The following is a 26,690-nucleotide window of genomic DNA, read 5'->3' as shown; positions in this document are numbered from 1 at the left end:
GGCTTATCCCTTAACGTCAAGACCACAGTAGGCATTTCAGAAAGGTGCTCTTCTCCCTGGAACTGGGAATGCGGGGGCAAACAGACACCAAAGTTCCACACACTCTGAGGTGCTTGGGGGCTGGCAGCCAGCTGTGGAGCTGTAGTTACTCACTCTGCCCCAGCTGAGGGCCTCTGAATTCAACTGGGGCTGGAAAGAGTAAGAATTCTGCTCAGTGACAGGATGACTGTGGCCCACACCCATTCCCTAATATAGTCTCCTTCCTGTGAAGGAAGGAGGCTGCCCAGCAGGGCTGAGGACAGAGAGGGCATTGCTTGGCTCCAAACCCAAGGGCCTAGTCTGGGATTCTCCCCCCGAGGGTGGCCCATTTTGCCCCAGGCATGGTGGGCAACGCAGAGTGTGATTGGATCTTATACACAGTTCCCAGTCTTAAACATCGATGGGTGGAGTCTCACAGTTAGAGGAGCAAATGGTACTTCCAAGCCCCAAAAGACTGCCAGAAGTCAGCCTGCTGTAGCAGGGGTGCCCCAGCCTGCCCAGGTCCCTGCCTTTGAGTCACGTGCTGAGTCACGCCTGGGATCGGTCAGGCTTGCTCAGCATCAGTGCTTCTGTTCTCTTTGGCTTCCAAGGCTCTGAACCCCCAGGTGTCCAGGCCCAGGATGCACACGCTCCTTAGGGTACTGCTCATCTATATGGAGTGAAGTGGGGTGGGGTCCAGACACCCCACTGCAGGCTGAACCAAGAGGTTTAGTGTAGTCCCCAGCTCACTCACAGGAGAGTGATCTGTGAAGGAAGGAGGCTGACTTGTACCCAGGGCCGAGGGAGGAGACATATGGGGGATACAGCATGGTGGAAAGGGCCATTCACATCCAGTGCAGCACAGGGTCCTGGGTGGCAACCTGCTGGACCACAGCTGGCCGCATGGCTTGCCCTGGGAGTGCAGAGGGAGCGGGTACAGGCAGGGTATTACGGCTTGCAGAGACCTTTAGGGGGAATTAGAACCCTGGTGTGAGTGTGAAAGCTTGTGGAGCTCTGCTGGCCAATGCTACGCACACGTTTTCCATGTGCAGGGGCCTGCGAGAGGCTAGGCCAGTCTAAGACAGTGGGTCCCAGAAGCACTGAGGGTTCTCTTCCTCCTTCCCCTCCAGTACCTCATCTTAGAGCACAGAACCTCTCCTTCTGCAGGAGGCTCCTGGGGGTCCAGCAGGACTTGCAGCAGGTGGGTTCGGAGTTGGGAGGTGGTCCGCTGCTTACAGGCACAGATGCGTCGTGGAGGCCAGAGGCACAGTAAAGGTTTTGTGGGCCCCATGCCCTCTTCCTCACATTCTTCTTCATGTTCTTTCCTGTCTTCTTAAAAATGTGAAGCCACTCTTCACTGAGGAGCCCCACAGAGCAAGCAGCGGGCCACTGTTAGTCATGGCAGTGCCATCTCAGCCCCCTGCTGGACTCTGGGGTCGCCTGAGAAGTGATACAGGTCTGTGAGGGGCAGCAGAGGTGTGTTTGACTCCTGCAGGTGATGGATGATGGGTGGCTGCTGGTGACCCTTGAGACAGGGGTGGTGAAAAGCCCTGCTGAGAGTGGTCCCTGTGTGTGGCAGGTCAGGGGCTGTGCGTCTGTCTGGTAGCAGGTAGCTGGGGCACATGACAGCAATGCCTGCCCCAGGGAGTGAGTGGTACTGCACTGTCACTCTCCGCCAGCTTCTGCTGAGACATGGGCTGCAGTGTTGCTTCTGGGGACTTGTTCCCTTAGTGGAGGGAAATTGCCAGCTTCCTCGTGGTCCCTCCCAATGTGCTGGCTCTGCGGTCATGGAGCAGCAGTGTTTGGGGGATCTGCCAGAGTCAGGCCTGTATCACGCTGTGACAGTGTCACTTGTTTTTTGCATGGGGATTGGCCCCGTTCAGGGCCCGGGGAGCAGTACTCACAGTGGTCCTCTTTCCCTTGGCCACCCTCCGATGGACTGGTCATCTCAGGTGGGACCTAAGTAAGAGCTGTGACTGTCTTGTGCTCTGCCCAGTCCTGGGCTTTTCTGGCTCAGATGACGTGGCGCTTGCTTCCCTGCCCGCTGTCTCCCACTGCCCTGCTTCCTGGCCACTCCTTCTACTGTGGGCAGAACCCATGCTGCTGTTGCCTACTAGCAGGCTCCCAGAGAGGCCAGGCTCCCTGGCCACCACCTGGAGGCCTGACAGAAGTGACAGAATGGATGCCATTCCCAGGCCCTTTATCCCTTTGTGGCCTCCCAACAGTCAGCCTGTGCCCCCTGCACACCGGGCTGTGTAATCGACACACAACGCTATCCCCGGAGCTTTTCAAAGGCCAGCCTTGCGAAGTATTTTTAGGCTCGCAGCATCCTCAACAGCCTGCTGTGTACCCCAGCTCTACCTGCATCAGGTGATCGCCTGGCAGAGCTGGATTCCACATCATTCACCTGCTCCGCCTGCACCAGATGCAGGGAGGTGGCTTCGGGCTCTAAAAATAGGCCTCTGGTTGGTTCCTAATGTGCTCATTATGTTGTGGAGCCGTGGATGCCACCTCCTCCTCCAGCTGGGGATCAGCTTATGTCCCCAGCCAGGGCATTGTTAGCCTTTTAGCAAGCTGACTGCAGCTGCTATTCAGGCTCACAAAGGCTCTAATCTCCTTTGAATTCCTCTAAGCCTTTTGACTCCCTAATCCCTTCCAGCAAGCTCATACTGCTTGGGTACAGTTGGCCCCTCAAGTATGCCTCTTCCATTCATGTGGCCCTGATTATCTTTTTATCTCATTAAGTGCCTTGAGCTCTTGTGTTCCATATTAAACCAAAAAAATAGACAGAGGCCTCAAATTGGCTTTACAGATTCCGCTTGGTATTTTCTCCTTCAGAGCAGTGGCCTGTGAAGGAGTCAAGAGGCCTCATTTCACTCCTGACTCCGGTGCTAATGAGCCGTGTGCACTTGGAAAAGTCGGTTAACTTCAGTGGGCCTCAGTTTCTTCATTAGTACAGTGGGGCGGCTGGGTTTATTCAGCGTGAAGTCTGCCTTCTTTCCAAGCCCAGCTGTCCCATGGCTGTGACTCTCACGTCAGTGTGGCTGGAGTGACTGTGGGCAGTGGCCCTGACCTTTGTGCTGTCACCCTGGTTATACTGAACTTGTGCTGTGAGGCCTGGACTTGTATGCAGGGGCCTTGCACCCTGCCCTCTGCGGGCTCCTTGTCATTGTGATTTGAATTCAGCACAGGCAGCTATATTCCAGGACCTAATCTCAGCACAGAGTTAAAGACAGAGATGAAAGACAACTGCCTCCCTGGTTCTTACAGCGCTTTCCTTCTGAAGACCGGCTTTCCCTTCTCAGAACACCTTCGTGTCTTTGATATCTGCTGGGAGTGCATTGAGCGCTCTGTTGCGGATCGTACAGCTATGGAAATCCTCGGAGCTTCAGAAACAATCTGTGTGTCTCCGTGGGCAAACCTCCCGTGTTTCTTAGTGCTGTTTACCTTAAATTTCATCAGCTCCTGAGGCTTTAGAAATTACTGATCAGCCTGCAGCGTTTCTTGGGCGGGAAGTGCATACTTCATACAGCCAGTTTTGCAGCCATGTTCTGTGTTGTTCTCTCAGGTCCATGGTATTGGCTGCTGCTCCAAATGCAGGCAGCTTTCTGAGCCCTGAAGGTGACTTCTAATGTTTAGATTCTCAGTAAAGCATTACAGACTGCTGAGCTGGGTGGACATATTCCAGGCAGCCAGACAGGGCTGGTGAGAACACACTACAATTGTGGCTGGAGGCACATCTATTGGAAGCCAGGCCTCGAGACAAAGACAAAATGACCCGACCTACTGCCACTCTTAGAGGTAGACAATAAATTAACATTCACCCTGCCCCCATTCATCTGTTTCTGAAAGGCCCTGGTTTTTTTTAGGTCCATTTGCTGTGTGACCTGCTTCCCAGTTGGATCAATATTACTTAAACAGCTAAACTCATAATCTTATTGGTTGATCATAGTTTTGTCCGAGTTGTACCCACCTCGGGATTTTACATCCACCTTGTGATTGTACTCTATAGAACTCAATTTTCCAGGTCCCCTGTTGTTTCTTAGGAACTCTCTGTCTCAATAAAATTTTCCTGTTATTAATTTCCATTGTTTCTTAGAGTTCATTCTTTGATTTTGAGGAACACAAGCTCAAAGGTTGGTGGTTACATTGATTTTCCCTTTGTCAAAGGGACTTTGAACTCACTCAGTACTCACCAGATTATCTTTTCTTTGTTTTGCTTTTTAAAACTATATATATATAAATTAGTACACGCTTGCAGCTCATGGGCCCCTAAAGGCCATGTGACTGAAAACATCAGCCAAAAATTCAATTCACATGCACACAGAAGTCATTGTGTACTATAGCACATAGTTAAAAGTAGAGGTGTTAGCTGGGGATTTAGCTCAATGGCAGAAGCACCTGCTTGGCAAGCTCGAGGTTGTGAGTTCGATCCTGGGTACCAATAAAAAAAAAAAGTAGAGGTGTTAATGTTAAAATATTGGTACACACAGTAAAACCTTGGGCTGTAAATGACTTGTTCCATGAGTGTTCTGTGAGCAAACATCTCCAAAAAGTTTTAATTTGCTAAGCGAGTGATGTCTTGCAATAGGAGCAGTACCTGCCCCAAGCATCACCTGAGCACAATTGAGCTGGTGAATTTGAATTGCCTCTCTCTCCTCTGCAGGATTGTGGGTGATGTCTCCCAACAGCAGGCTATGGAGGAGATCTCATCTGCAGAGAAAAAAGAAGCAAAGGAATCCTTGCTTCAGATGAGAGTAGGGACATGTATAAAATGTGGGTAACAGTGCAAAATTTTGTAGAAAACACCACCCAAATAAGGCTGCAGCAGTGTGAGTGACAGATCTGTGTAAGGACACTGCAATGTCACTTTTTCATAGAATCCTCTAAAGAAGGCAAAAACAAGTGTCATTGGGTAGGTTCTTTGTTAAAGCTGCATGAGCCAGGTGTGGTTTTGCATACCTGTAATCCCAGCACTCTGGAGGCTGAGGCAGGAGGATTGCTGCAAGTTTGAAGGCAGCCTGGGCTACAGAATGAGTTCAAGAGCAGCCTGGACTATGTAGTAAGACCCTGTCTAAAAAATAAAATAAAATAAAATAAATAAAATAAATAAGTGAAGTTGTACAAAAAGAAAAAGCTTCCAACTGATACACAGTTAACCCTCCTCCTTCTTGTCTCCCTCATACAAGTCAAGAAGGTTTTCAAAGGATAATTGAGATCAGTTTATTTTTCTTTATTACTTGTATTATTGTAGTCATTTTTTAAAATTTTATTTTAAAGAGAATGAAACCCAACAAAACAAAACAGAATAGAGCCAATCAAAACAAAGCAGTGAAAGTGATACAGAGCTTCAAAACAGGATAATAGGAAATCAGCAATGATACCATAATATGTGGGGCCATCTTCACAAGAGTTGGCCCTACCATCAGACATAGGAAAATCAAACAAAACAAAACAGAATAAAAGCAATCAAACCATAATATTAAATAAAACAGTAAATCGGAACAAAACAAAACAAAGCAATACAGCACATTGTTATCGTCAAAATAATGGCTTAGGTTACCAGGCGCAGGGATGAAACAAAACAATAAAATGGAACAAAACATTGGATTTCAAACACGAGAGAGGAGGAAATCCCCACAGCTGACACAAGGCACACTGCCATACTCCAAGTAGATGCCCAGACCACCAGCCCCGGGCCTGCAGAGTTAGCCAAACAATACAGGCATCAAGCTCTTCCCTTTCCCTCAGTTACTATCATCTCACCCTGAGTCCCCCGAATCACCAGGGTGGGGGATGCTCTTCCCTTTTTTTCAGCCCATGTACCAGCTGGCCAAGAGAAGGCCCGATTTCTCTTCCAGTGGAGGCTCTTAGCCATCAGCATGTCAGAGCTTCTATAAGCATTTTTATATGAATATTTTTGGGTGGTGGAATCATCTGAGTTTCTATCATTTCCTGTGGGACCATTTGCTTTGATACACAAGTGCTTTGGATTACAAGCCTGTTTCTGAAATGAACTGTGCTTGGAAATCAAGGTTTTGCTGAATACAGATAAATAATATGTCTGGCTCTTTAAATCAAAAGTCTGCATTTTCTTAGACCCAATAAAATATCTGACATGAGCACACAAGTTTAAATCAGAAAGCCTTGACTGAGATCCTAACCCTTCTATGATTATCTGAGCATGGTTACTGGTGGTAATAATAATAACATGTGTGAAGCTGGGGACTGTGTCATTGTGCCCAGGGCTATTTCATGGTTCAGGAAATTGACACTTAGCTTGCAAGGCCATGGTAGCTAATAATAAGGGGTGTATTTTCAATTATAATATAAGGTTCTCATTTTTATAATGCTGTATGTGTCATTTTTGTTGTTCTCATGTAGGAAATACTGTTTGTGAAGTGTTTTTTCTTGCTTTAGTGCAATGTAACCTCTAATCTCAGGTTCTCAGGAGGCTGAGACTGGAGGATCTCAAGTTTGAGGCTATCCTGGGCAACTTAGTGAGATCAGAAATAAAAAAAGACATGTTCTGTTCTTCATTTGAGATGACTTGATGATTTAATTTTGAAACCTGTTTATTAAGTTTCCTTTAAAATGGAAAGGAAGGTTTTTAGCACACTGGCAATTTAAAACTAAATGGAATGCACTTGCCTCAGCCTCCTAAGTGCTAGAATTACAGGTGTAAGCCACTGTGACCCTCTAGAACGCACATTTTGAGAAATGTTTATATATGAATTTAATGTTAAATCTAGTGTTTTGGAGCCTCAGTGTATGGTGCTGGTTGCAGTCAGACTCAGGGCCACTCTGCTAGGTAAGCCATTTACACTGAGCTACACTTCTAGTTCTGTAGCTCAGTTTTGAAGGCCGTGTCATACTGAGAGGTTTGCCTGGAGCCTGCACATTCTTAACCTTCACATGTGGATTCAGTCTCCATCCACATGGTGCCCTCAGATCATCTGTGAAAATTGCTGTCAGGGCTCTCAGTGCCTGGAGCTGAGGCTGAGCCTCAGGCACCATGAGTGAGACCTGTGGACTACAGCCAGTGGCACCTCTGAGCCCAGACTTGCATCCTGTTAGGTAAACTGAGGTAGTACAGTATTCCCAGCAGGGTCTCCAAATGGAGGGCATTTTGCATGTTTACATCTTGTTTCTGACAACTCCATAATGCTTTGGGCAGAGAGACCCCTTTAATGTCACCTCCACCCCTCTATTTTGCTCCTGTGTTTGAAGACATGTTGAAGGATGGGAGGACATCAACTTTGAGAAAATAACTTCAGGTGTTTTTTGTTTTTTGTCTTTTTGAGACAGGGTCTCACTGTGTAGCCCAGGCTGGTCTTGAACTTGCAGTGATCCTCTTGTCTCAGCCTCCCAAATGCTGAGATTCCAGGCATGTACCATCATGCCCAGCTGAAAATAACATTTGAAACAGAACAATGGTTTTGAGACAAGGAGCAGGTGGGCTCATGGATGGGTGCTGGCTTGACAGTGCCTGTTCTGTGTGTAGCCCTGCTCATCTGACCTGTGCTCTCTGCTGGCAGTGTCAGGGTTCTAGGGAGTAGATGTCCCCTTTACAGCTGAGTGCATGTCAGGCACTGTCCCTGTTGCCCTACTGATGTCCTCCTCTGTTGCTCAGCTTCCGACAGCCGAGTCCTGGGATGTGCAGCCGTGTGGAGGATGCCCAAGGATCTGGAGTCCAGCGGCCAGGAGTCCCCTGATGACTCTGCCAGCACCGCACAGACCCTGGAGCTGCTGTGTCACCTTGGGAGTGCCGCCCCCTGCAATGTGGCCTGGTAGGAAACTGCTCGATGCTGTCCTCCTCTCCTCCTGTAAGCTAGGGCCACACAACCACCTGACAGAAGAATGACACAGTCAGGCACTGTGCAGAGATGGTACCTGTCGCTTCCTGTTGAAGGCGCGTAACTCCTCCTCCCTGGGGACTCTGGGTGTGCAGTGTGCTTGGCATGCGGTGTCCTGAGCCCTATGTGCTATATACTCACCTGTAGGTGTTGCCTGCAGGACCGGAGATGTAACTTCCATACATGGGGGCTCCCCAGCTAGTGACTGGAGGTTGACCACTCCCACAGCTTCCACAGGAAGGGGCTGTACTGATAGAGCCCTGTGAGTATTCATGGGCCACTATTGTTTACCCTTGGCGGTCACTGTATTAGAGAGGACTCCTCCCCTCCATGTGGTTGGTTAGGCACTTGTCACACACAGCTCACCAGCTCCAGGGATACCAGTGTGATGGCCAGGGGGCCTGACCTCAAACAGTCACTGTCCCCAAGGGGACAGCAGTGACAAGGCCATATGAGCCAGATGTGGTGGTCCTTGAGGAGCTATGCTGCATCATTGTTGCTGGAGGACAGAGAATGCTTCCCTCAGGAGGGGCTGGAGCTGGGCTGTCTCTGTCTCTGTCTCTCTCCTCCAGGTCCCTGTGTAGGGTTGGACCTTGCAGTCATGACAGAACAGTGCTGCACGTGGGTGGTCTGAGTCAGTCAGGCTGCAGGCATCATCCAGGGCTTTGCTTGGTGATGATTGTGCCTCTGCCCGGCCAGCGGTGTTAGACAGAGCTGACCTCAATATGCAAGTCACACTGCCTTGCAGAGTGAGGGAGGCAGACGGGTCCTAAAGCCTGATGCCATCACCTGGGCACCGTCACTCAGCTGCTCCCATCAGCTCCTGCAAAGGGCCCCACATTCCAAACAACAGCCGTGTTGCCCAGAAAACAGGGTGTGAGTATGAGTGTGCACATGAGACCATGTATTCCCAGAGGCACAGCAGCTGACAATGTGAGCCTCAGGCAGAGCCGTGGTCACTCCAGGAGGACACGAGAACAGAGACCTGATCTGCAGGCAGAGGCAGAAAAAGATGAGTGTGGGATAAGGTCTGTGCTGCCAGGGGATGAGTAGTCACAGACCTCAGCTTCCTTTCGTGTGCAAGTGCTCTGTTGTGTACTACCAGGTGGGAAGGACTCGTGTGTGTGCAGTATAGTGACTGATGCTAGGTTGAGATGCTGCACTGTGCTGTCCATGCACACACCTGTGCCAGGGGAGCTATTTGGGAGGTATCCTCGCCCGTGTTGGTGAGCACACCCATCTGCTATCTACTGCAGTGCTGAGGACCTCCCCTCTGTGTCCTCAGAGCTTTGGCATTGTCGTGTATACTCTGTGAAGACTCTGCTAGTGTCAAAGTTTTAATGCTAGACAAGAAGTTTGACTTTCAAAGATTTCATTCAGTGAGAATGCTGGAGTGACACGTGCTTTTTTTTCAAGGAACTCAGCGAGATCTCTGGTGGGTGGGGACTATACTTCCTGTCTGGCTTGTGGCCTGATACCGAGGAAGCCCTAGCAGGTGGCCCTGGGCATTTTCTGAACAATACCACTGCAGGAAGGGCATATCCAAGGATGTCATAGGATGCCCCAGCATCCTCTCTGCTGTCTCAGGGTGAGCCCTATAGGTTGGAAATGTGCCCCAGTTACGGGACCTGGGTCAGGACACTTGTGCCCAGGGCCACTGCAGCATCTTGTGGCTATGGAGCCTCTCACGTGTCCATTTTAGTCCTGCGGTCTCATAGAGTGCACAGTGGGACCAGCCCCCTCCCCCGCACCCCCACCAATTTTTTAGCTCCTGTTTGGTCACAGGTTAGCACCCTGTGACCCAGGGTGCTCAAGGTGAACCTTATCATGTGAGCTCCAGAGCCTGGCTGTCCAGGCAGGGGATGGAGAGGCCTGTGCTCTTCACTTGCCCTCCACGGTGCCCCACCACTTTCAATCCTTTACCCATTACATTTTCCTTCAGGGCATCCTTTTTGCCTTTGTTCTGTGAGCTCCAATCTCATACCTCAAGGCTGCATGTTCAGCACCAAGGACAGAGCCAGGGAATCCAATACTAGCCTTTCTGAGGACTTTGCATGCCTTGCCATTGTACTGCAGTCCTAGCATTTGAGGAGCAGCCCTGGGCTGACCTGCTTCTCAGCAGGGGCTGGGGCAGTGTGGCCCCTAACTCCAGGAGCACCTGATAGCTTCCCATCCGAAGGAGCGGAAGAGGCTGTCCCTGTTGTCACTGTGACCTGAAGGTTGTTTCCCTGCCTGGGAGCATAAGCTCTCCTTCAACAGAGTAGGTTTGCAGAATGTCCTAGGATCCCCCAGCTTTTTCTTGGAAAGTGAATACAAGAGTGGTGCTTTGTGGGGGAGTCGCTCTTTTGGAAGATTAGAAGCCTCCTTGTTTCCTGGCTGCTTCCTCTCCATGTTGGCTCTCAGTCTGTTCATTGTTGCCCCAGAAAGTGGCGATGGACCCGAGGTGCAGACCTCACTTCTGACCTCAGATCCACAGCCACTGCCCAGTCAGTCTCTCCCTTCGGGCCCTCTTCCTCCGATGAGTGGGAGTGATCGTGGGTTCATGATACCGTCTTTCCAGCTCTAAATTAGCTAGGCACCATGGCTTCTCTTTGCCACTCAGAGACAAATGGCAAGTTCTCCTTCCACACCCCCTTTGCATCAAAGTGGACAGCACACAGGCTGCTCCTGCCGAGGTAGCTGCCTGGTGCAAGACAAGGGGTGCCCGAGACACAGGCACTGAGGGTCCTGTCCAGAGGACTGCCATGTCTCTGCAGGTGAGGTCAGGGAGCACAGGCAACTCCCAGGGTGGACCTGGACTGGGGCCCTGGGCCATGCTTCCACATGTGCTGATCTGTCGGGATGCCTTTGGCCTTTGCCTCCTATCTTGCATGACCTGACTTGTGAATTACAGTATGCAGCAGGGTTAGTAAAATTCTACATTGTCTCTGTTGAAGAAAGCAAGGTCACATTTACCGTCGATTGCACTAATTCACTTTACAGGAATAGACAAGGCAGGTTTTCTTTTTGTTTTACGTGGTTATTTGTCTGCAGAGAATGAAGTTTCTCCTTGAGTCAATGGTGAAACTGATAGCTACATGTACTTTTTCATATATGGAGTGGACCTATTCATCCCAAGCCAATCAACTGCAGCCCCACCTGGTTCCCTGCTGCTTCCTGGCACTTTGTATCTGCCAGGCTGATGTTTGCACCACATTCTCTGGGATCCCTGATAAAGGGAGGTTTCCTGGAGCTCTGCAGGTGAGAGGGGAAGGAGGTAATTATTTCCCAAGAGTCTGCTGTGAAGCACCCTCGTAGCTGTGGGTTTGATGGCTGATTAGCTGCAACAGGGTGATTCTGTGGTTCTCCATCCCCTTCTGCTGATCAAGAGGCACCCAGCTGCTCAGGGGCCCTGCAGCTTACCTGCAGACGAGAGCTCCCTGCTGACCAGCGAAACCGCAGTCAGACAATAGAAACTCGTACATTCGTGCAGCCCTGCTCCCCAAGTGGGGCATCAAGAGCCTTCGAACTGATCATGTTGTTTCTTAGAAGACAGAAATCTCCTTTGAAGGAGAAATTACTAAAATCAGTAATTAGAAGCTTTAAAGGATGAGAGTAAAATTGGAGATGGTGGCGACAGCATCCCCAGCTCCCTCGGCCTGGATTAAGTGACTGGAGTCTCAAGTATTCCGCGTCCCCCTGGCTGGGTGTTTCCAGGGTATTGCTCGGTGGCCGGCAGAGCCTCAGACGGGGGGAGACTGCTGCTGTACAGATGGAATAAATATCACCGTGAAATGCCAGCCAGGTGGTACCGGCAGGACCTGCCGGGGAAGGCTGGCACATGTGATCAGGTGCTTATGAGGAGGAAGAAAAGGTCATGGCTGATGGTGTTGACACTGGAGAGGGAGGAGAAGAGAGCAATGCACATAGGGCCAGCAGACAGGAGCTGTTTTGTCCAGAAAAACAACAACAAGGAAAGGATTTGGGCCTCATCACTTGTCTTTTTTTTTTTTTTTTCCTCTTTCAATTCAGTGTGACGGAACAGAGGAAACTGGCTTAGGTTAGCTATTACAAAGAGTAAACTGATAGATATCCCTAACATCATCTTTGAGGATAAAGAACTATGTCTGAAGCTGGCACGGCCTGGCTTTTGTAACTACTGCAATGAGAATGGGGAATTGCCTGGGATTATGACGGCACCATCATGAAAGTCTCACCAAGTTTTATGTGATTTGTGCTGGTTTTGTGACTTAGATGTCCCTAGGTGTCAGTGTACTGAGGTTTATTGTATTTTACTTTATGCTAGGCACGTGCAACCCTGCACATGCTGGGGGAGCACCCTATCACTGATCACACCCTCATCCCAGGGGTTTAGAGTTTTCACACTTCCTTCTGGTGGCCAGCACGGTACTAACATTGTCCATTAGCTTTCAAAAGAAGCCTGGGAGTTTGCCTAACATCCCTTAATTTGTGCATGAAAAGAACTATCATGGGGTGCTATAAAGCACTGTAAAAAATGCCTTCTTTGAGGTTTGCACAAAATCTCCATTGTAAAATGAGATGCCAGAGTCTCTCTGGCCCCATATAAATTTTACGAACGTTAAATATCAGGAAATAGACCATGATGAGAGAACACTTAGTAAAACTCAACGTACAAGCAACTTATCCAGCAAGATTCAAAGTACAACAATCTGAACACATACTGCACAGAGTATAGATTATGATATCAAGGAGAAACTCATGTTTTTCTTAAGATTCTACTTAAGGTTTCTATGAAATAATGTGGTTCAAAAATGTATCTCAGGCCAACCTCTTACATCACAGAGAACATTTCCCAGAACACTTTAAGCTAGGAAGTTCACCACGGTATCCACCGGGAGAGTTTGGGAGCTGTCCATTCAGACAGGTATAAGAAAATACCGTAGTCCATGCAGCTTTGCAATAATGGAATTCATTCCTGTCCATCCTGGAGACTGGAACTCCAAGTTCAAGGCTGCTCCTCCGGGACCCTGCCTGCTGGCTCAAGCATGGTGTCTTCTCTTGCATCCATACACAGTTTCCAGGCAGAGGCTGCCCAGGCTTCTTTTATAAAGCTGGTAATCTCCTTCACAAGGACTCTGTGAAGTTTGTGAAGTTCTTTTTGTGGTATTTGAACTCAAGGTTCAAATAATTTGAACAGTTTCCACCTGCATGTGTGATAATCCAAAAATTTAATCTATAGTCAACTTCTGTCTGCTGTTCAAAAACAGGAGTGAAAGAGGAGAAGCAGAAGAAAAAGAAGGAAAAATCAAAACATTTGAGATTTTAGTATATGTGTTGCCGAAGTGAGCACATCACTTCAGACTTTGGATAAAATGTAGTTTCAGTTTTTTTCTTTTTTAAAAAAATTTTTTATTTTGTGCTTTGTGAAGATGTCCTTGGAAACCAGGTGGCCATCACATAAGCTCGGTGTCCCCTGCTGCAGTCTTAGGAGGACACCTGCATGCCACTGGACACACACTGTGGAACTGGGTGATGCCTCCCTAGAGCAGAGCTGTGATGTGGGCATCTCCAGGTGTTAGTGTGCCAGGGCTATGAGTGGGTGTGCAGTGCCCTTCAGAGCCCAGCTCTGCTCTTCCAGCTTTCTCTGGGCAGGAGGTCCAGGCCTGATCCAGCCCTGTTCTATCTGTTTTCCCCAAGGAGCCCCATGCTGAGACCCTGGACTTGCCACCAAGGCACTGCTGAAGAGTAGAGGTTGCCCTGCAGGCCTCTGCATGCCCGTACATCCTAGTGCTGAGTGCTTGTCTCTGTGTCATCCTGCACACGTGCTATGGGCCATTCCCCAGTCGTTAGCTGGTGACTGTAGACCCCATTGTGGGGGCGGCCACCTTGCTCCTTCAGTACAACTTCATGCCAGGCTGAAAATGGGTGTATCTTGCTGATGGAGCTAGAAGTTTTTCCTTGTGGGATGTCAAAATAAACAGACTTTTAATAGCCAAGTCACCTGCTATCAACAGTTACATGCACATCCGCCAGGAGCATTTCCAGGCACTGCATCTGCATGAACCTGTCGCCAGAAGCATCCATATGTCACAATGTGAAGAGCTCATGTGTCTGCAGATGATCAAACTGGGCGTGCTGACTTCATGGCATGACTCTTGAAGACTCCTTTTCCTGTCCTTATAAATAAATTTGTGAAAATCTGGTGGTGTGCTTATTGTGAATTTTTCAGGAGGAAGAAATTAATTGGGTCACCAAATCTGTAGGTCCAGAGAGATTTATGGGCTGGGGAAATAATTACTTTTTTAAAAGGGTTTTTCAGAATTGAGCACCAAATGATGACTTAATCACTATCATTTAGATACATTTCTTAAGGTTTTCCTCTTCTTGGCCCAATAATAGACTTGAGGAATTGGAATGTGGTTGGAGCAGATCATAAGCCTGGAAAGGCTTGGTGTCCAGCAGTCTACTTCCCATCCTGAATGACCTTGGAAAGCAGGGAGCTATGCAAATGAAGTGAATTTAACTTATGGTGAGGTGGCCTGAGATGGTCTGGGTCTCCGGAGCTGTCCTCCTCCAAGGTGCTGACGTCTTAGACAGGGACTCCTTCATTTTGGGACCATAGACTTGAGAAGGGGGTATATTTTGCTTTATGAGCACAGATCCTTCCAAAGCAGAATTATTGTGGCTTCTATAATGGCTTCAGAACAGGTCAGCTGTTTGAGTTATTTGGGTTTATTCCCAGGAATGGCTGTTTTATTGTGTTTCCCCCCTATGATTACAAAGGTGTGCAGCATACTTACATTAAGTGCTTGTTACCTTGTTCCTGACTTGTTAGCATTGTTTAATATCCTTGCAAAATATACTAGTAGAGTGTGATAAAGCAAAAAAAAATGGGTGATTTTTATGAACAAAGAAATAAACTTAGTTTGGAGTAGGAAGGATGGCCGAAATCTAGGTTATTTTCTCACGTTTATGACAGTGGTTTCATGGCAATGATCTGTAATAAAGTAGAATTTCTCTTTTTATTGCACTTTGCATACTGTAGCTATTGCAAGGTACATAGCAAACAACAGTGGGCTTACGGATTGCTACTTGTAAAATAACAACACCTACTTTTTCAGCTATGTCACCCATGGATGAATAATGAAGTATATGGTAAAAGGGTTCTCTCTACAGTGGTTTACTCAGCAGTTAGTCCCCCTGGAATATCATGCGTCTCATTGGCATTATAGCTTTGCAGAGGTACCTCACAGATGTGTCCCTCTTTCATGTCACCTTGGGAGAGCAGGGACCTTGTCTGCTCATGTACTAATGTGTGTTGTGTGAATATATGTGTTGGTATTAATAGATGGAAAAGTGCTCCAAGGATCTGCACTGTGGGGACATGGGGAGAGAGAGAGGACCTCATAATAGTTAGGACACAGTTCAGACAGGGCAAGAAGACCATCACCCACTCATTGGTCATATCAAAAAGAACACATAGGGTGCAGAGTGTACTGACTGTGGGCCTCTACTTCTGCAGGAGAGCTGCAGGAACTGTACGTTCCTAAGGAAAGGAAGCTCAGGTGTTCTGTCTTGCATGGAGATCCTCTCCTGTGGGATTTCTTGTGCAGTAGCAGTGTTCATTTAGTCCACTTGCTGTTTATCTCTGTGTGTGGGAGGTTATGTTTATTTTTCTTACAGATTTTTAATTAGTAAGCCAGCCCAAATTGATCTGTAATGTTGAGGTCTGGGGACACCTGTCATCAGGGGCTCCACAGTGCTGGACTCCACAGCCTTCTGTCCCTGTGGATTACTTCTTGTGCCCCTCATCTTCGTTGTTCCTGTGGGTGTGGGCAGCAGCGGAAGCTGGGATGGGTCCCTTGTTGGAAATGGTGACTCTCATGTGTCATCTCTCATGTTTTTCATGGCTTTTCTTTTGAGAACAAAGGCCTCCTACCAAGGCCTTTAAACCTCATTTAGACTAATCCCATAGGGAAAAATCCACGTGCATTGTCATCCATCCTGGGGTGGTTAATTGCTTTCTCCTTAATCTATTTTTTTAAGGCAAGTTAGCAAACTGTTAGTGCAAAACTTATATTAGTCCTGTTTTTTTTTTAATTTGATTTCTCTGCTCTTGGAATCTGTGGGTCACCCAGGTGGTATGGCAAGATCAACATCTGACACATACAAAGGATTAGTTGATCTGAATTCATAGAATTCTGCCAATATCACAGCTGTGAGCCCTTCTAGATGTGACAGAGGCTGTCATGGTTCATGGCCCGAGGTGATTCAGCATCCACTGCCTTCTCCCACACATTCCTTGGTTCCTGTCCTCCACACACACCTTCCACATGATGCCCATGGTCTGGCCTTCTGGGCCTGCACAGCACAGAGCCCTGAGCAGAAGCTTCAGATCGGTGTCCTTGGCACACTAGTGTGTGCTGTGTATATATCCACAGAATCCAAGTGTGTGGAGGGCTCCCACTGTGTACACCCTGAGTACAAGATAGACTGACAGCCTCAATGGGCAGGACCCAGAGCCCAGATTCTGGGGGACAGCAGAGGACACCTGACTGGATTGGGACAAGAAGGCCACCAGAGGAAAGCAGGCACTCCAAAGACAGTGTGATTCAGGACCCAGGTCAGGCATTGCTGAAGAAGAGCCTCTCCCAGAGACTTCTTCTCTTAACATAAGTCTCCAGGGAAGTTCTGGCCTCGTGTGAAGGTGGTTCTTGGAAGCAGCTGCTGCCATTTGAGAAGAAACGGTCTGTGAGGCTGTACTGTATCTGGGCTGTAGTGCCTGCCCTCACCACTGACCATGCCCTGCTGCCCTGGAACACTGGGGCATCATGTCTTCTTCCCAAGTTTCCCCAGTGCCCTGGGGCACAGCACCAAGCACAGATCCAGTGGTGTCTATGACAGATATTGCATTCACCCACTTTAATTGTTGGACTATTTCTGCCACTTTATGTCAAACAGTGCTTTTTCTGTGACATCAAGTATGCCTGTGTTAGGTATATACAGTGGTATCTTGGTTAGTGAACTCAATTTGTTCCATAGTTCTGGGGATCGAACTCAGGACCTCACACTTGCCAGGCAGATGCTTATGCCGCTGAGCTAAATCCCCGGCCCTCTACTTCAATATCTACAGAACCAGTTTTGTGGGAGTTTCAAATTTGCAGGGTGGGGGTGGGGGGGGACATTTCACTGCTTTATTTTGTTATGATTTTTGTGTTTTTGTGTTGAAGTTTGCAGGTCAGTTGACAAGGGCTTTGTAGTTAAGATCTTTTCAGCAATGGCTCTCTCGTTGTGAAATATCTTTTCAGCAATGGCTTTCTCGTCGTGATGTGCCCCAGGCTGTCAGTTTGTCTGAGTGTGAAAGCATCTACTCCACTCTTTGCAGAGTCCTAGCTAGGTTCACATCCTAGCAGAACTTTTCGAGGAGAATATTTAGCTACCAATAATGTCCACATCCTAAGAACCAAGTATGTGTTAACATGTAACTTAAAACTTACTTTAAAAGTTCCCTACCATGGGCTGGGGATTTAGCTCAGTGGCAGAAGCACCTGCCTTGCAAGCAGGCAGTCGTGAGTTCGATCCTTGGTACCGATAAAAAGACAAAACAAAACAAAACAAAAAAGTTCCCTACCATTCCACCTACCCAGGAAAAAGAAAAGGAGGATAATAATGTAAAATAGGCCCCTAAAAAGAGTAGGCATTAATGGTAATATTTATATATAAAGAAGAGAGGCTGGAGAAGGGATTTGAGACAATGCAAAAAGAGAAGGGAAAGGGTGTATAAATGGAAAGTAAGAGAATAGATAGGGAGATCAAATCCAATTAATGAGACAAAAGTTAGGAAACTATGAAACAGCCATTGATGTGGGGAACAATGCACACACATGCACACACACATGCCCACACTAAAACCAGGTCTCATTCCTCCATATCTGAGTGTGTCTATGCTGGAGACGGTTATTCACCCTGGACTTGTACTGTTGGACGTGGCCTGATAGAATAGGGCCTGTGAAAGTTTGCTTTCAGTCCAAAGGCCTCCTCCCCAGCCCCTGGCCACTGGGAGAAGCCACTTGGCTGTCTGAAAGCTGAGCTCCTCCCTTCCCTGGTTGTAGTCAGTGCTAGTGGGAGGCTCTCAGTGTGGAGACCAGGTCATACCTTGTCTCAAGTGTGAGAACAAGTGAGCTATCTGCCAAGCCTCTCCCTTCCTGCTGGCTGAAGCAGGTCTAGCTGATGGGACATTGCCCCAAACATGATTTGTGCTCTTGGAGACAGCTGGCTGCCAGCTGCTGCTGCGTTCACCCTGGGTGGCCCTGGGCCAGGCTGAGTTGGTGGTGTGAAGAGTGCATCCTGGAGATACAAAAACATGGGCCTTTTCTGTTCTCCCATGCCACCTGCAGAACCAAGAGTGGCACCGAGGACATGCCCCACCGCTGTTCTGTCCTAATCATCCACGCCATTTACTGAGGCAGAGGCTTGGAGCTTCTAGGGTGGCTCCCCGGCCCAACACTGCCTAAATCCACAGTGTGTGTTACCAGTGTCCCTTGGCTTTCTAAAGATCAGTGCTTCAAGGGATTGGCTGGCCACTTACCAGCTCAAGTTGTAGCCCAGTGATTGCATGAGGCTCCCTCTCCCTGTAGAGCTGGTGCCTGTGGATTTGGCTGACTTTCCTAGCATGCCTTCAGAGTGCTGCCCCTCTGGCCCTCTGGGAGCTGCTCTACCGTGCTGATGGACTCATGCTGTCTTTGTGGCTTCACCCGGGGCTTGATGGACTCCTGGCCTCTGTTTAACTATTGATGCATGCCTTGCATTGACTGGGGTGGATTGGACTGTGGATGGGCTCTAGTTGGCTCCAGCAGAAGGAAATGTCCCTCTGGTCACACAGGCAGAGCAGCGTGGCCCTTGCAGTTTTCTTGACTTTCTTTTGCTCAGCTCTCTTCCCTTGCTAAGTCACTAAGTTGCCTAGCTCTCTTCCCATTAAGGTGCTGCCACCTCCCAAACACTGTCTTTCCGAGAGGGTGGGGGTGGGCAGGGTGTCAGCAGGAGAATTTGGGGGACACAGCTCAGTCCGCAGCAGTGGTGATCACAGCATTGGCCACAGTGCTTGGAGAGGCAGGTTGCGAGTACTCGCAGTGACTCTGAGCTGGTTTCTCCCTGTTGATCCTTCTTGGCATTTCTCTTCCTCTCAGTGTCGCCTGGGAACCAATGGGAGAAGGGAAGAAAGTCATTTCTTTGGCTGATAACCACATCCTGCTCTGGGACCTCCAGGAAAGCTCCAGCCAGGCCGTGGTAAGCAGAGCAACAGCAGGAATTGGGGGTTTGCCTTTGGAATTGGGGCTTTGGGTGCTTCTTGATTCACGTGTTCAAGGGCCCCCCATGAAAGCAAGGAGCCTTGTGTGATGCTGCAGGGGTCTAGCTGACAGGGCTTCCCCTGTCCCTGGCTTATCCAAAGGGCTTAGTACACTCGGAAGGCCTTTTCATGATCCCCGCTCCCCACCCCTGACCGCCCCTCCTGGCACTGGGGTGTGAACTCAGGGTCTTTGCACTGAGATGCACTCCCAACGCTTTCTATTTTGAGTACAAAGTTGCTAAGTTACCCAGCCTGGGCTTGGACTTACCATCTTTCTACCTCAGCCTCCCTGAGTGCTGCGATTAGAGGCATGCACTTACATATACAACTTCATAAGTGACTTCTTAACTGCACAACAGTTTACCCCGAGCGTTATTCAGGTGGCATGTTTCTTTGCATATCTTGTGAATCACTCAGACAAGTGGCATTTCAGCCAGTCAACTCTTGCACTGAATAAATTTGATAAAATTATCATTTCTGTATTTCCTGCTATATTATATAAAATAATGAAGAAACATGCAGTTTCTGATCATCGTGTATTTAAATAATTGGACTGGTAAGTAGTTAATATATATTTTGTCAGTACCACACTTTCAAGTCAAAGCACATAGAAAATACTTTTAGCCTGAGTACTTGCCTGAGTCATAAAAATAATTGATTCATCATTTTGAATATTTTGTCTTCCATTGAGTGGATACTAGTATGCATTTTTGAGTCCTTAGAAGTTTCTTTTTGGCTTTGATTTTTGAAACGGTCTCACTATAGGGTTTAGGCTGAGCTTGAGCTCCTGCAGCCCAGGCTGCCTCAGACTTGCTGCAGCCCTCCTACCTTAACCTCCCCAGTGCTGGGATTATACCTGTGCTTCCCTGTACCTGACTTTTTCTTTATGGTACCAGAGACTGAATCTAGGGCCTTGTAACTGGCCTACATCCCCAGCCCTTTTGTATTTTGAGACCGGTCCCACTAAGTCACTAAGTTGCCTAGCCTGTAAAACTTTGTCTTTTAAAATGTAGTTTTTGAAACACACATTTATAATTGTACCGCATTTGTTTATACCAAAGTAACAACTTCAAGAGAAACTAAATACTGAGAAATTGAAATGAGACTTCCTAACTGTTGTACCCCAAAAACAAGGCCTGAGATGTTGTCAAGAAGGAGGCAAGACATCTTTTAAAAAAGAAGTGCTTTTATTTAAGTTGGCACTGGCGGCACAGTACAGATAGAGTTTGCAAAGCTGTGCAACTGGGTTAGAAGTTTGACAGATTTTTATAGAGATTAAACCGCAAAGTAAGGAGTGATGTGAAGTGAGCAAGAATGCAGAAGGCCTTTGTTCCCCTTTGCTTGGGGTCAGAGACATTTCGCAGTTGGTGGTTACCTCGTTCTTTCCTTAATTTACTGCCCTTGGTCTGCGATTTCCAGGAACGTTTGTCTCTTACAAAGGGAACAAAGGTTGACACAACAAACAGGTTACTAGGATGACGACGCATACAGAACAGTATGATAACACATCAGTTAATCTATAACTGTGTTGGTGCTCCAGTCAATCTTTTTAACTTTGCATTTTGGTTTTTTAGCATTTTAGTATAACACTAACTTCCTGTATTCAAGGGTTCTGTCATCTCCGCTGGTCTCAGGGACCTGAGAACTGTATCTGTCAGGTAGATGTCTTTACTGACAACCTTGCATGATATTTATTTGCTACCATGATGCTTACTTAGCTTTCTTCCCTTGCAATGCTTTACAGTATTAATAAATCCTTCCCTCAGCCCTCTGAGTTAAAGAGATGACATGAGTAATGATTGGTCATTATTAATATGTGGCATAGAAGTTGGACTTTTAAAAATATTAAGTGACTTGTGAAAAGTTGAAAAGTTGAATAGTCATAGCCTTTCCTGAAAAACTGAGAGTTGGCCTGTTTTCCTAGTATTCAAGGAAAACTTGTTTTTATTTAAAAATCAGCCTAGGCTGGGTGTGGGAGTGCATGCCTGTAATCCCAGCATTCAGGAGGCTGAAGTAGGGGGATCGCTGCAAGATCAAGGTCAGCCTGGGCTACAAAGTGAGTTCAAGGCCAACCTGAACTGCAGAGTGAAACCCTGTCTCCAAAAGACAAGGTAGTGGGGAGAAAGAAAAAAACTAGCCAGATTTCCATAGCATGGAGTAACACCCGAGTTCTGTATAAGCTTTCAAGGTAAAACAGGAAGCTTGAAGGAGACTCAGTTGTGAGATCAGCCCAGGGACACTTATAGGTGGAGGGCAAGGACATGCTGGTGACCTGCTTTCCTGAGTCGGTCAAATTCTGGCCTCTCCTCCAACTGTGCTCCAGAGACTGGAAGCTTCAGAAACAGGAGAAATGTGGTCCTGTCACATGTAGCTCATGCCAGGCCATGGGGTGCCACTAGAGGAGCAGCTGAGAGGCCACACTGTGGTCGGGGTGCTGGAGAGAGCCCCAGGTCCCACTCTGGTGTTCCAGGCACGGTAGCGAGCGCCCGTCCTCACTGTCCTGCTCTGTAATCAGGCAGCGGACGCATCTGCACACACGGGTCATCTCCCCAGCATTTCATGGTAGGGCGATTAATCTGTAACTGATCTTCCACAGAGATCAATTTAGTTTTCTCTCCTCCTTTTTTATCTGCCGTCAGCAGTTCTGTCAATATCCCTCTGTGTCCCCTCTGCTATGGTATTTAATACAGAACCTTCCCATTGATTTCGGCCTCCTCACTCTGGCTTCTCATTTTTTTTTATTGTTTGAGGATATTGCCTTCCGTGGTGAATCTAATCTTATGCTCCCTGCATCATTAGCTTCTGCAATTAAATTGGAGCCTGTTTGCCATTTATAATCATTAGTAGAGCCCCCGGGAGGCAGGGAGTGGGAGGTTCTGTGGGGTCCAGGGACCCCAGGAAGGCAGAAGTGACAGCCTCCCTGTCCACTTCTGTGTCCCCTGGCTCTCGGTGACCAAGGACACAGATGGTGTCTGTCCACACAGGACCCAGGAGTTCCTCAAAGATGGAATCCAGGGACATCGTCCACCTGGCAACACACACATGGCAGCATCTCTCCAAAAGGGCAGATATGTTGTTTCAGGGACACAGCACTGTTAGAGATTTTCTGAGCAGAATTTGAAACAGGAGATGCTCCTTCCCAGAAGCCCCTGCTCCCCAATGCAGCCCTGGCTGGAATTTTCTCTTCTGTCACTTTTTACATTTCCGGTGGGGTCTTTTGCTGGACAAGGCTTTTCCATTTTTTAAAACAAAGTGGAGTGGTTTGAAGTTCACAGCTGAACTGAGTGTGTGGGGCTGCGATCCTCCCCTCCCCCCGAGCCCGCAGCACAGCCTCCCTGATCCTCCACCCCTGCAGCCACCACAGTGTGGCACACATGTCCCTGTGGGTGAAATGTGCAGTCCCAACAGCCTCACCAAGGCACAGAGGGAAATCTCGGGTTGCAGCCTTTTCAGACCAGGTCTCCCCACGGAGCCACATGTGCACAGCTTCTCTGTGGCTCCAGAGCTTGGTTCTTTGTGTCGTGTCCCCACCCACCCGTGCTCCGCAGCTGGAAGGCATTCTGTTGTGAGGCGTTTCCACCTGTCGCTCTCCTGCATTTTTTTTTTTTTTCTGATGACCTTCTCGTGTTCCATTGTGGTCTGCAATCCATGGTAGTGGGAAGGAGGTCTCTGGAAGGCACTTCCTGGCAGGGTGTACAGGCCCCCACATGGCCAGGTAAGGACAGATGTCCAGGTTGCTGTGTGGCTCTCACCATACCCAGTGGACACAGACGTTCTCCAAATTTTCCATGAGTGGAGCTATAGCCTTTAGATTTTCTCTCTTGCTAGCTGTGAGGTCTGGGGCAGCAGCTCTCCCTCTCTGTGGCTGTTCTGGGTCTGTGCTGTTGGTTTTCCTGGTTGTTCTTCTGTAGCTCTCAAGTCTGGGGTGAATAAGGCGAAAGGAGAACCCAGGATCAGCCATGTGGCTCCTTGTGCCCCAGGACCCTTGCTCATCTGCCTCTTCTTCCTCCTGTCAGGAACATCTTATGTGTTACAAATGTCACCCAAGTTTTTTTGTCTGTAGTGGCAGGAACAGAGAGACAGGTACTTTTGTACCCGCTGGGCAGCAGATGTCCCTGAAGGTCACCATTCCTCCTCTTGTCCTTTCTTTCCATTTTATTAATTTCTAAGGCCCTGATGATGTGGAAACTCTGGTCTAGGCAGAGAAAGGGCCTAGCATGCCAGAGGATGTCCTTACTGGGTCCCCAGTGGACCCTGTTCCTTGTCCCTTTCCTGTGGGACCTGGGATGGAGCTGGGGCTGTGCAAAACCACTCCTGCCCCGAGGGTCCAGGAGTGCCGAGGCCACGCTGATGCAACAGGTGGTCAGTGGGCACACTTTGGAGGAGGGGTAAGTAGTACTTTTTCAATACCTTTCCCTTTCTTACCAGCATTTGAAACTGTTGAAGCCAAAATGCAGGTCTCATGGCTATGTACTTCTTGGCAGATGAGAGAGGAAGGCATGTGGAATCCAAGGTGATGAGGCCCGTAAGAAAGTATGGCTTCACCTGACCAGCCTGGGACAGGTGTAGGCCAGTGGTGGGGTGAACGAGCATGGGAGGCCCAAGACAGGCGGGGCTCATTAGAGGCAGCAGGAGCTCCTGTGGTCAGTACGTACTATAGCCCATTTCAGTCACTCTTTAATAGGGTGCCCTGGGCAGGCGATGTGACCTGGCCAGGCCTCAGTGTCCACATCTGTCAGTTAGGCATTGTGAGAATCTTACAGTAGAATTCTGTGCGAGCAGCGTGCCTCACAGAGCCTGTCCGTGGCAAGCCCTTGGTATACAGCTGTAGGATGGTGGATGGATGGGTGGATGGCTGGATGCATAGACAGACAGATGAGTGAGTGGGTGGATAAATGGTGGATAAATAAAAAGGTGCACGGATGGGTGCCAGGACAGATGCCTTGGTACATGTGTGGATGGATGCATGGGTGGAGGGGTGAGTAGATACATGGGTGCATGGATGTCTTAATTACTTGCCTCTTCAGTGAGAAACAGTACCCAACCCCTACAACTTAAAGGAGCAGAAGTTTATATTGGCTCACATTTGTGGAGGTGTTAGTCGATAGCTGGCTAACTCCAACGCAGGGTAGCAGAGGAGAGCTGTTCACCTCTTGGCATCCAGGGAGCAGAGAGTGAAGAGAGACACACCCTACCAGGTCATGCCCTTTTTCTGGAACAAGGACAGCTCTGTTGTCTTTTTTTTTTTTTTTTGCAATTTTTATTTTAAAGAGAATAAAAGCAAGCAAAATAAAACAGAATAAAGCCAGCCAAAACAAAACAGTGTGATACAAGACTTCAAAATAAGATAAAAGGAAATCAGCAGTGGTTACCATAATGCCTCTTGTCTTCAAAATTTGCTGCCCATACCTTCCGACACAGTATAGAGCGCCAGGGATTTAGCTCACTGGTGTAAGTGCCACCTGGAATGTACACAGTTGTGAGTTTGATCCCTGGTACCAGGAAGAAAACAAACAAACAAACAAACAGAATTGAACCAATAAAAATAAAGCAATGAATGTGATAAAGAACTTCAAAGCAAATAACAGTAAATCCAAAATGGCTGCCATAATCTATCTTGTTATTTTTGAAGAATCTGCCCATGCCATTGGATACAATAAAATTGAAAAAGACAAAAGAGAATAATACGTAACCCAACAAAACAATGAAAATGATAAGGACTTCAAAACAAGATGATAGGGAATTAACAATGGCCATCACCTTCAGAAGGAGATTCCCCATATATGCTACACTGCGTATTGTTATTCTCTGAATAGATGATCAGACTACCAGCTTTAGGCCTGCAAAGTTAGTGAAACACTAAACACTACAAGCATTAAGTTGTATTTTACCTCAATAGCTACCACTGCAGTCTGTGTTTCTCTGGATCAGCCGTTGCTTACAGTGTGTGTGTGTGTGTGGTGGGGGGGGGGGGCTTGGTTCTTTTTGTCTCCCAGACTGTGTGCTGGAATGGGCTGGCATCTGGCTTTCCCTCCAGTGGCCCATGCATAGCATTGATTTGCAGGGAGGACTTGCTTCTTGTTGACTTCCTTTTTTTTTTGTGGTACTGGGAATTGAACTCATGACCTTGTGCTTGCCAGGCAGGTCTCCAGCCCCTCTTGTTGACTTCTTGTTCTCTTTCCCCCATAGTCTGCGAATGGCACCAACCCACAGGGAAAGACAGGTCTGGCTGTAGCCCTGGCGGCCCGCATGTGGTGCCAACTCCCAGGGAGGGCTTGCTTCTTGTTGACTTCAGCTCTGCTCTCTTAACAGGAGCCACAGCAGCTGGTGTCTGCCATGTGGACCTGCTCCTCACTGGATTCTTTCTCTGGTGTCCCTTACAGACCTCAAGAATTCTCCAATGACTTCTGTTTCCATTACTTGCATCTGACCGCAGAGATGCTACACACACCATGCATTTCAGTGGATCACATCAGTCTTTTGCCTCATGCCTAGGCCCTCGTGGCTATTTCCCACGTGCCCGGTGTCACCTGGCCACCTGACATGTATTACCTCATTTAATGCTTGTGACCCTGCACCTGACCCTGTGCTTGGTACTTGGTTGTTCCTGTGTATTACAGGAGAGAAAGCTGAGCCTTGCAGAACCTTGAATAACTCAGAGGCAGAGCTGGGGTCAGGTGCAGGGTGTTTCTGTTCTGGGCCGGCACTGGAATTCCCAACTAGAAAGGCAAGGACAGGGATCGGAGAGGTCATTTTCAACCAAGCCTTTTAAGGGTGGCATTTGACTGTGGGTCATAAGAAATGCCTTAAACATAGTAAGATGAGGGAGTCATTATTTGATGTCACAAAAATCATACCCTCATGCGATTCCAGGTGATTGGTTTAGCTTCTCCTCAGTATAATCAAGGACTTTTGTACTTTGCTTTTTTCTGCTCTGCCATTATGACTGCAAGGTGATTGCAGCCGTTCCAGTCATCATATCCAGACTTCCATGGCACCAGACAAGAGAAAGCTGATATCTGTGTTCATTCCTCTTTGTATGGAAATCCTTTCCCACAAGGGGCTCTATCTAGGGATCAGCTGCCATCCCATGTCATGCCTGAACTGGTCACTGATGAAGGGAAAAAGCCTTTAGGCTTGACTTAGAGCAGCTCCAGGCCTGAGGGCAGGCAGAGGCTCGGTGGAGTGGTCTCACCTTTCACAGAAGCACATCCCTGCCTCTATGCACCTCATCACTGTGGTGCACCTGCCGGGGTGCTCCAAGCTTGCTGCACCCGGAACACTGCAGCCCTGACAGTTGTCAGCTTCTGCTGTGGCTCTCTCTGCTGGCCTCCCTGGTGTTGATCTGACTGGCAGATGCAGAGGAGTCTGTGTGGACCACCCTTGTGCTCCCGGCTGATGTCCTCACAGCTTGACAGTCCTTGACAGCAAAAGGGACAGTTTTGTCTTCAGAGGCCTCATACCAGGGTCTTCTGATGCATGCCAGTACACACTACTGGAGGGGACTT

At 48.2% G+C, this 26,690-nt stretch overlaps 1 protein-coding gene across 1 annotated transcript in view; it reads left to right on the top strand.

The window, feature by feature from the left end:
• Eipr1 (EARP complex and GARP complex interacting protein 1) overlaps positions 1-26,690 on the top strand; it is a 92,829-nt gene that overhangs the window by 58,895 nt on the left and 7,244 nt on the right. Inside the window, exons 4-5 of the mRNA XM_005001509.4 lie at positions 7,652-7,808; positions 19,022-19,121. Coding sequence (XP_005001566.1) covers positions 7,652-7,808; positions 19,022-19,121 — 257 coding nt within the window. The remainder of the gene's footprint in view (positions 1-7,651; positions 7,809-19,021; positions 19,122-26,690) is intronic.

Source organism: Cavia porcellus, unplaced genomic scaffold (assembly GCF_034190915.1).
Source record: "Cavia porcellus strain 051 isolate PalLab524CR breed Dunkin Hartley unplaced genomic scaffold, mCavPor4.1 scaffold_8, whole genome shotgun sequence".
NCBI lineage: Eukaryota > Metazoa > Chordata > Mammalia > Rodentia > Caviidae > Cavia > Cavia porcellus.
Note: the sequence above shows the minus strand (reverse complement) of the source record. Positions and strands in the feature narration are given on the sequence as shown.